The following is a 9601-nucleotide window of genomic DNA, read 5'->3' as shown; positions in this document are numbered from 1 at the left end:
CTTAAACCCTAAACCCTCACGAACTCCTTCTCCGTCGAGACAGACACCCCGTGAGGTCCCCGACAAGGAGAGGAGGACTAGGGCAGAGAGAAGGCCGACCACAAGGGCAGCAACAGCAGACTCACGGCGGCGATCCACCGGAGGACTAGAAAAACCTAGCCGCGAGAGGACTAGGGGACTTTTTTCCTAAGGTTTCGCCAATATCCTCTTTAGTTACGAGTGTAACGGGAGAGGGGTTTTCGGTGTTGAAACTGCAACATCTGTGTACTAGCATTTGCCAATGACAACAAGATCACAGTGAAAGCCGACATGGAGTTGATCCCACAACGCAAATGAGAGTGATATCACTTTTACGTGGGGTTCCTTTTCTTCTTCTCTTGCGATGGAAATGGGAAGGGAAATGTTTTTATCGTGGGTAAGTTGGAATCGTAAGAGGGAGGTAGATGGCCTTTTTAGTGAACCGATTGTTTTTTTATTTAATCGCCTGATTTATGAAGGGATGAAAAAAAGGGTGAAAGTGCTAGCGACAGCAGCAGCAGGAGGTGGGGATCGTACGAGGTCGAACTATCACGACGATGGAAGATCCCCTTTAATAGTAAAGACATCTACTGATACATAGGCGAATGTAAAATGTGTATGTGTTTCATATATAGCTGGCCAAACGGGCCGGCCCGTGAGCCCGTCGACTGGCCCGTCATGGGCAGGCACGACACGACTTAAACGGACCCGTGCCAGACACGTAGCATGCCTCGAGCCGTGCATGGACCTGAAGGCTGGGCATGCGGGCCAACACGACACGACCCGCTTATTTTTTATATTTTTAGATTTTTAATATATATACATAATATATGATGTAATAGGACAAAAATCAGTGCATAAAGCTAAAAATATGCGGTCCAACGTATTAATCGGGCCGACATGCCGGTCCGTTTAATAATCGAGCCGTGTCTGAAGGTGAAGGCGCAACCCACGACCTGACCCAGCACGGTCTGATAAGTAAACGTACCGGTGCGGGCCATGCCATGTCGGGCCCGTTTACAACGGGCGTGCCGTGTCGTATCGTGCCGGCCCGTTTGGTCAGGTATGTTCCATAACCCAATCAGAGAAAACCGTAATCCGCACACCCTCCCGGTCCCAGCAGCCCGCGCCTCTCGACGGCGCTTGCTCCCCGTCGGCGCACTCGCGTCTCTCAGGTTCCTCGGCGCCGCTCGCTCTACCCCGTTGTCTCTTGCGCGCAGGGTCGCTCGCCTTCCCCATCGCCGCCCTCGCCGGCCGCCGGTGCGCCCGGGCCCCCACCGTTGCCGTGACCTGCTGGCAGCACGCGCGCGCGCCCGCGTCCTGCCCCCCGCCTCGTCCTCACCGGAGTCGCGCTGTGCCGTTCGCCTCCTTGCCTGATCCCTCGTGCCTTCCTCCTCTCTCCCGCCCTAAATCGGTTCTGCATGTTACCGAATACGCATGTCGTCCACCTCCTGCCTAGCCCCTCCCCCTCTGCGGCTCCCCTGCCGTAGGGTTAGGCTCCCACCTCCCTCCGCCGCCGTCGGCGCCACCGTCGCCGCCGAGAGGCCATCACTCAGGTTTAAGCCTCGCGGGGCTGCTCCCACCAAGGTAAGGCCGAAATGACCCCCTGCTCTCGGGCTCAACCGTTTGATTTTGTTTCTGCGTAGCCGGTCGTGTGGTTGTCTTCCACAATTTCAACAGCCAATCCTTGTATGGGTATCGCAGGTGCTCGACTTTGTGGAATTTGGCGACAAACGGCTACAGATTTTGCGAGTCATGTGTGTCAGTTTAGTAATCTTGGTTATTAACTTGGATATGTGTGGTTTATTTGCTAGTGTGATGTACGAGTATTAAGTTAGGTTCCTAAGCTGCAACATTGCTGCTATCCACCTGGCCAATCTGAATGCCATGCCCATCAGTTTGCTTTGTTAGTGTCAAAATGGCATGCTGCTTGCATTGATTTGATTTTTTTTTTGTTTCTTGTGCTTGTTGTGTGCATTCAGGGATGGAGGCTGGTTCACATCTCATGCTTCAGGCAGGAGCAAGACGTGTCAACATCTGATGATGGCATCAATTTCGAGTACAATGAGCAGGCAGAGATCTCAGAGGACTCTGACCTGAAGGAGGAAGATGGTGGAAGCCCCAACAGGGATGATCAGAATTATGTAAATGGATACTGGTTTGATAGAGCGCAGAAGGTTTGTCTGGTTTGTTTTTCGCATTCCAACTTGTGTTTTGACAAATAGGAATTTCAGATGTAAATTATATTAGGTTGGTACTGCAAAATGAAGTACAGTATGCACAATACACTAGACGTTAAATTACCAGTTTCTATGCTCAGTTGCTTACTTGAAATACTGTTTGAGAGCTTAAGAGATAAGATGGTAAAACAGTAGTCATGTATGGAGTTGTGTCATAAAACATTCTTCACAGTCGATGAAGAAGACATTGTGAATTACTTCATCGATTTGAGTTCATACTTGATCTATTAAATGTTCGGCATGGTTTTCAAGTTAATGAATCGCATCGCTCCACTAGTATTAACTGGTGGCGGCCTGATAACAAAATTATTTGTTGCACATGAATTGATTTTCTTACTGTTATAGACATGTGCTTTTCTCTGTTTGTGTGATGCCAGTCAATGTGTGGACCGAAGGAAAATAGCTATCGCTGTGCATATTTTTTCCCTGTGCTGCTGTATTGGGTTGCATGTCTATCTGAGTTTATAAGGAACCTTTTGGATGACCAATTGATCATCTCAATGTTTAATAAGTAACATATATGAAGAAGTGCTTGTCGTTTATGAGTTTATGAATACCTGCCATTTTGGGGCCTTACGCTACACTTCCTCATCAAGCCCAGTTATTGTATGATATCTTGCACGGTCTCTCACAAGTATATCTAATCCTAATAGTTTTTCTATCCAAAAGTTAAATAAATCCTAATATTCTTCTTTTGTGTTACTCTCGTTGCAAACATCGTGGGATGTGTACTTATTTGGCAGAACATTCATCATCTTATTGTTAATATACTTTGAAAATTGGTTGCTGACTATCATTGGATATTTGATTGGTTCAGGTGTTCATATTTGTTCAGTGCTAGTGTCAAATTTGCTATAACTGTTAGTCCTTTTCATTGTTAAGACTTTGATTTTGTCCTGTGAGTCAATGAGAATTCTGAATTTATGTCCCAGATGAAGGAAAATCTTCAGGAAACAATTTTCAGATTTTGGAATGGGCGCTGGGCGGTACCTTGGACTGGACAAACAATTGCCCAGGTTAATTCCCAACTTATTTTGTTATGTTTTAGTTTTATCGGACATTCATTTTGCTAATTCATAAAATATCTTCTGGATATCCTATGGGACGTAGGATGAGCTGTTTTTTTTTTCTGTAACATTATTCGTCCATGTTCTGTTTGATTTTTTATATATGGACATAGACATATCAAATGTGAATCTGATCTATAAGATGCTGAGCCCACGTGGATACTTAGTTTTTTGATATGGTATGAGAGCAGAGTCACAAGATAGATATTGATATTGGCCCTTATGTGTCTGTTAAGCTTCATGCACTAGCCAACACAACCAAAAGTCTGAACTGATGGAAAGGGCTAGTGCAATCCACATATACTGTAACACCTTTGTTCACGTGTGACGGGGAAGACAAGTCAACATGTGCAACTGGAAGAGAGCGACGGCGCGTGAAACTCACGTATGACTCAAGAGGCCTCTACGTGGACACAAAGGGGGCTACCGGTAATTGTTTAAATAAATTGCGAAAACCAGGACTTGAACTCAAGACCTTAGCTCCAATACCCATGTTAAGCTTCATGCAAAAGGAGTCCAGAAAATCCTATAAAAAATGTTAAGGGCAAATAGGCCACAAAAGTTGTATAGAAAGGATTATAACGAGAGAAAGGCTGACGGATAAAGGTATAGTGGACTTGCATGGCATGAGAAGAAACACAAAATATCAACGGATTTGGTGGACGCAACAGAAAATATAGAAAACTAGAAACACATACTAGACTAGATGTGATAGCAGCGGAAGTAAATCATGACGGCGAGGGCGAATTCATCAGAGTAGCAGCAGGCCAAGTGCCCACATACACAACGGGATCATCACGTGTGCAGAATCAGACCCAATTGGAAATAGCAGCACCAGCCAGCTGCAGTTTGAAGAGCAGCACGTGCGCAGTTGCACCTCTGAGCAACAACAGTAGGCTGGAGGTGCAGAAGCATCCCGGGACGCCCAAATCAAGCAAGGAAGCAGCCGGGCAGGACGGGTCCGGTGGATTGACGTGGAGATGTACCAGCAGATCAGCTACCTTGGACGGGATCCACGAGCGGTGAGACCACCCAACAAGCTTCAGTAGCAGCACGCATAGGTGGGGGCGGATGTGTGCGGCACGATCTGAAGAGGCGCTCGACTGGACGGAGGACGAGGTCCGATCTGAACCGATGGACAGCAGGAGGCCCCATCCATATGGATTGGACGTGAACCCATGGCAGCTGCAAGGCCTGATTTGGAGAGTTACGATCGGCTGGAGTTGCGCCGGGAGTTGGCAGCGGACGGAAGAGAAAGAAAGACAGCGGCGGCCAGCAAAAAAGGCATCGGCGACACGCAAGATTGGACCGGGTGGCGAGTTGCAGCGCCCGAAAAAAATAACCAAAGCTCTAATACCATGTTAAACTTCATGCACTAGCCAACGACAACCAAAAGTCCAAACTGATGGAAAGGGCTAGTGCCTTCCACATATACTGTAACAGTCTCCACCTATGATTTTCTTAATCTGTAGGAGATCTTATAAGTTATAATAGTATACTCTGCACTACCATAATGTTCTGTTTAATTTTTTGTGCCGCTCCCAACTCAGCTCCTGCTTGGGACATGCTATTCATGCAATAGCACATCGTTTAAGATTTTGCCGCTTCTTCACGAAAAAGGGTTAACAGGGATGTGGGATGCCACAACAAGAGTTACATAGCAGCGCCACACACTTTTAGGCCTCTAATTCTAGTGTGGACTAAAGTCAGAACCACAACACAGGGGCCACTCCAAACAGGCTAGTTATAAAAATATGTTCCCCTCGAAAGAAAAATATGACTCTTCCTGCTGGTAATCTACGGTTATTTCTTGTCTTTCTAATGATTCAGTTAAACAGGGAATGTTAAAGATATCAGTTAAACAGGGAATGTTTATTTAATATAATGATGTCTTGGCAGTTTACTTGAATATGGTATTAAGGGAAGCCAGTTATACTTTTTGAATACAGGTCATGTTTTTGTGGATTGCGACATTTTGGCTTGTGGGTTCCTGGATAGTGCCGTTCTTGGCTCATGCAGCTGGCTTTAGCAAGGAAACATTGACGCACAGAGGCCAAGCGTTATATAGCCTCGTGACGGACATAACTGAAGGCCTTGCTGGGATTGCTATCCTTCACCAGTGCCTTGGTAGGTTCCGCCCCCTTCCTCCAGGCTGGTTTGAGTTCAAATTGAAGGGCAAATGGCATTGGGATGTAGTGTTGGGGTGCCTGTTATTTCCACTGGTGAATTTGCTTTCTCACATCAACATCAGCCTAGTTCATATGTCATCAGGGCCAGTTGCCGGGGTATCCGGTGTAGAGCAATCCATTGTGGCCCGTGACCCGGTGGCAATGGCCTTGTATGCAGTGGTAGTCACTGTATGTGCACCAATATGGGAAGAGATTGTGTTCCGTGGTTTCCTCCTCCCATCTCTAACGCGATACATGCCTCTTCCATGGTCGATCTTGCTAAGTGCCGCAGCGTTTGCACTGGCGCACTTCAACGTGCAAAGGGTGTTGCCGTTAATATTTCTTGGGGTTGTGATGGGAGGTGTCTTTGCCAGATCACGCAACCTATTGGCATCGATCGTGCTCCATAGCCTTTGGAACGGTTTTGTATTCCTGGATTTGATGAAGTGAGCTATGATGATATTGTTGTCCAGCTTTCGATATCTACCTTTGTGTTATCATTGTGCACGGAGAGAAAAGAAGCTAACGAAGGGTGGTGGTCAGATTGTTTATGTAGAACAAATCATGCAGAGACAAGAGATGTTCAGTGGAGATTAGACAACATCGAACGGATTTTTTGAAGATTTTTGTGTAGTGTCAGAATATAGCCATAGGACCTGTGCCCAGAAGCGTTTTTTCTTACTCATGTAAATATATACACATGATAATAATTACCTAATCGTATATAGAATTACCAATTCATATGTAATTGTGCATTTGTTCTTCATTATGTGCTAACAAATATAAGTTCCTTCCTATATATTGTCCAATGGCTTGCCTAAATACACCATATTTCACATTCAACTAAACAACCATTATTTAAAAAAAGAAACTAGATATACCTTTCGTTGATCATGATACTAGGAGGAATGTCACTCTTCCTCTAGCTTACAAAGTAAGTTATGGATGAGAATGGCGTTTTGGAGCTCGGCCTCCATGGAGACCGAAATTTTTGAAAAATTCAAAATTCAAAAAATTTAGTTCCAAAAAATCTGAAAAAATACAACTAAACAAGGATATGACCCGTGTGTGTAAAATTTCAGGTCGAAAAAGTTTGAAATGCGACCTGTACAAAAAAGACAAATTCATGATCTGAAATGATGAATAGTAACATGTGTTAAAAAAATTTAGATTTTTTTTTTGCACAGCCCTCATTACAACGTATTTTGTTTTAAAAATTTACACACTTGTGTATTATACCTTCATCTATGCATGTATTTTTTTTCAGATTTTTTTGAAATTTTGAAATACGAATTTTCATGAAATTTGAAGTTTGAATTTAAATACCTCCATGGACCTCGGGAGCCAAAAGCAAATTTTCGGTTATGGATATGATTTTAAAATAGAATAAAAAACAGCATAGACAGTCAAAAGTCTACTCTGATTCATATTAATTGCTGCAGTTTTAATACAATTTTATTATGAAGTCGTACAGTACTGAACTGTGACAATTAATTTGGATAGAAAGTTGTACTAAAATTATGAAAATTAATTTGGATTGGAGGGAGTAGAAGTTTTGACTTGTGGGTCTAAAGTTGTGTGAGCTCGAGAGATTACACTGCTTGGCGCGTGTGCTTTATACTACTCATAATAGAGAGTAACATATAATAGTAACATCCATATGTTATTAGTCTATAAGTTACTACCTCTACAGTGGATAGTAATATTGAGCCTTTTATTTATTAGCTTATAGAATCATCTTGCATTGGTATGAATTATGTTACTCATAGTATGATGAGTAAATTGTAAAAAAACACCATAACTGGGGACACGAAAACAGAAAACCGCCATCATTTATTTTGTTTTCGAAAAACGACCAACATTGAGTTGACAGTTTTCAAAAAATGATGATACTCTGATTTGTCGTGTTTGAGTGGATTTCTGACTGGTGGGGCCCTGTTGTCAGGTGCCATGTGTCCTGGGATAGACGGCGCCCGTGACGGGCCGTTAGCCGATCTGTCAAGACCTAACCATCGGTCGAACCCAACCCAATCCCCTTTCTCTCGCCCGCGTAGTTTTTTGTGGCCGACGCCCGCGCCGTCGCTGTTGCCGCTCGTCGTCGCCGCCGCGGACCGTCACAACCATGGTCTCCTAGAAGGATGGCGAAAGTAGCAACGAGGATTCCATTTCCCCCTTCTTCAACACGCCCGCCGACGAATCCTACGCGAGTTAGTTTTCTTTGTCAACTAGGGTTAGGTTTTCTTTGATTTGAGCTTTGTTTCGACCGATTTGAACATGGATTCGAGGATGTACTCCCCTTGTAGCTTCCACCCACCCATATTGATCTAGAGTGGTGTGGCATTGTTGTCGGAGGACCGATGTGCGCGCATAACTTGCCAGTGCAGAGGGGTGTTGTATTCCAAGGCATCAACACTGGTCGTAGGTTTTACGGATGTGCTAATGAGGTTTGTATTAATCCTTTGTTTGTTAGTGAGCAGTTTGTAGTTGATATGAACCTTATATGTATCTTGGAATTAATTGGGTAGAGGGTGTTCTTTGATTTCGTGTTAGGTTTAGCGAGTGTTTATTTCTGAATACTTTTGCAATTATTATTATTAGAGGAAGGTGACAATTATGGTCTGGTAGAGTGGATTGAACCTGAATGGCCTGAAGCAATGAAGAATGCATTGCGCAAGATTTGGGATATGTATGAACAGAGCATCAAAGAGATTGAAGGTAAAGAAAAGGTGATACTGAAGTTAGAAGAAGAGAAGAAAATAATACATGAGAAGCATCACAACCATATCAAGGAAACAAGTCATTTTTTTTCAACAGTTCACAAGAATGTGATGAGGGAGAACTACTAGAAGATTGTGCAGGATGGTGATGTAGAGAAGGCTCTAGTTGAAGCCCAAGAACACAGTGCTAAGTTTGAGAAAGAGAATAGAGAACTTAAGATGGCACTTCAAGTAATTAAGCAAAGCAATGATGATATGATTTCTAACTGGAAGAAGGCTCTAGGAGATCAAGGTTTGGAAAAGGTGAAGCAAGAGAAGAAAAGTTAAGCTGTGAGGAGAACAAGAATAAGTTAAGGAAAATCATGGAAATTTGCGAAGAGTAAATGTAATATCTAGATTTTATGTATGCTGGCTTGCTGGTTGTTATGTGTTGAACTATGTATGGTGTGAACAGTCTTTGTGTCCTCTGAACCTTATGATCCTAAACTATGTTATGAGTTGAATTATGTTATGTGTTGAACTATGAACATCACTTCGATGGCAGTACCATAGTCAATATCACAATAATTTCAGTCATCACAGAATTAGTTCATTGAACTAGTACCATGACCATAATTCAACAACCATAATAGGGAACAATATTCAGCTCACATAATTTGACAACCATGAACATAATTCAGCCAACTAACATATTCATCTCACATATTTAGCTACCACCAAAATGAAACAACTTGGCACCACAACCAGTTACGAGATAACATAGTTTTTTTTTTTTGCAAAATGACACTTGATTTGGTCCACTAGCTTGGTGCTTGTCATAGCTAGTTACCACTAGCATAGAAGTAATCCTTGAACCTATTTGGCCTCTTGCTGACCCTTTTACGTGCATCCGTAGTCCTTGGAGGAGCAAATGATGCCTTAGTTGCTGCTCTTGGAGTAGTTCTTGAAGGTCTTGGAGCAGCTTTAGTGTGACACCGTCGGTTTAATCGTACGCTAATCATACACGCAAATGCGTACGATCAAACTCAAGGACTCACGGGAAGATATCACAACACAACTCTAGACACAAATAAAACAATATTAGCTTCATATTACAAGCCAGAGGTGTGACAGCCCGACACCGACGCTCCAGAAGATTCCCCTTTTAATTCGTTGTCGCAGTGTGTTTTATTTTGTTTGTTGCATTCATCACGCATCATGCATCATCTCCATCATCTCTGTTGTGATTGCTTCCCTTATTGTGTTCATGTTTTTTTCTTCTTCTCCTTCTGCTACTCCTAGCCACTCCTTGACCCTTCATTTTTTTTCCTATTCTCAACTTATTTCAATCCATTGCATCCTCGGGTGTCATCCCAACTTCATTTTTGATCTCAGGCACAATGCTTTGCCCT

At 43.4% G+C, this 9601-nt stretch overlaps 1 protein-coding gene across 3 annotated transcripts; it reads left to right on the top strand.

The window, feature by feature from the left end:
- The first annotated feature begins 1107 nt into the window (after positions 1-1107).
- LOC123411629 lies at positions 1108-8713 on the top strand. 3 transcript variants are annotated; one of them, XM_045104595.1, is made up of 5 exons: positions 1108-1605; positions 1723-1779; positions 2001-2195; positions 3191-3274; positions 8092-8713. In XM_045104595.1, the coding sequence occupies exons 1-5, from the start codon at positions 1456-1458 to the stop codon at positions 8116-8118; spliced, it is 513 nt and encodes a 170-aa protein (XP_044960530.1). In that variant the 5' UTR covers positions 1108-1455; the 3' UTR covers positions 8119-8713. The 3 variants fall into 3 exon arrangements, with proteins under 3 accessions (XP_044960530.1, XP_044960528.1, XP_044960529.1); XM_045104593.1 differs by lacking the exon at positions 8092-8713 and adding an exon at positions 5275-6241; XM_045104594.1 differs by lacking the exons at positions 1723-1779; positions 8092-8713 and adding an exon at positions 5275-6241.
- Positions 8714-9601: the final 888 nt, after the last annotated feature.

The sequence above is a fragment of the Hordeum vulgare genome, chromosome 7H, assembly GCF_904849725.1.
Source record: "Hordeum vulgare subsp. vulgare chromosome 7H, MorexV3_pseudomolecules_assembly, whole genome shotgun sequence".
Classification (NCBI taxonomy): Eukaryota; Viridiplantae; Streptophyta; class Magnoliopsida; order Poales; family Poaceae; genus Hordeum; species Hordeum vulgare.
This window is presented reverse-complemented; position numbering and strand designations above follow the sequence as displayed.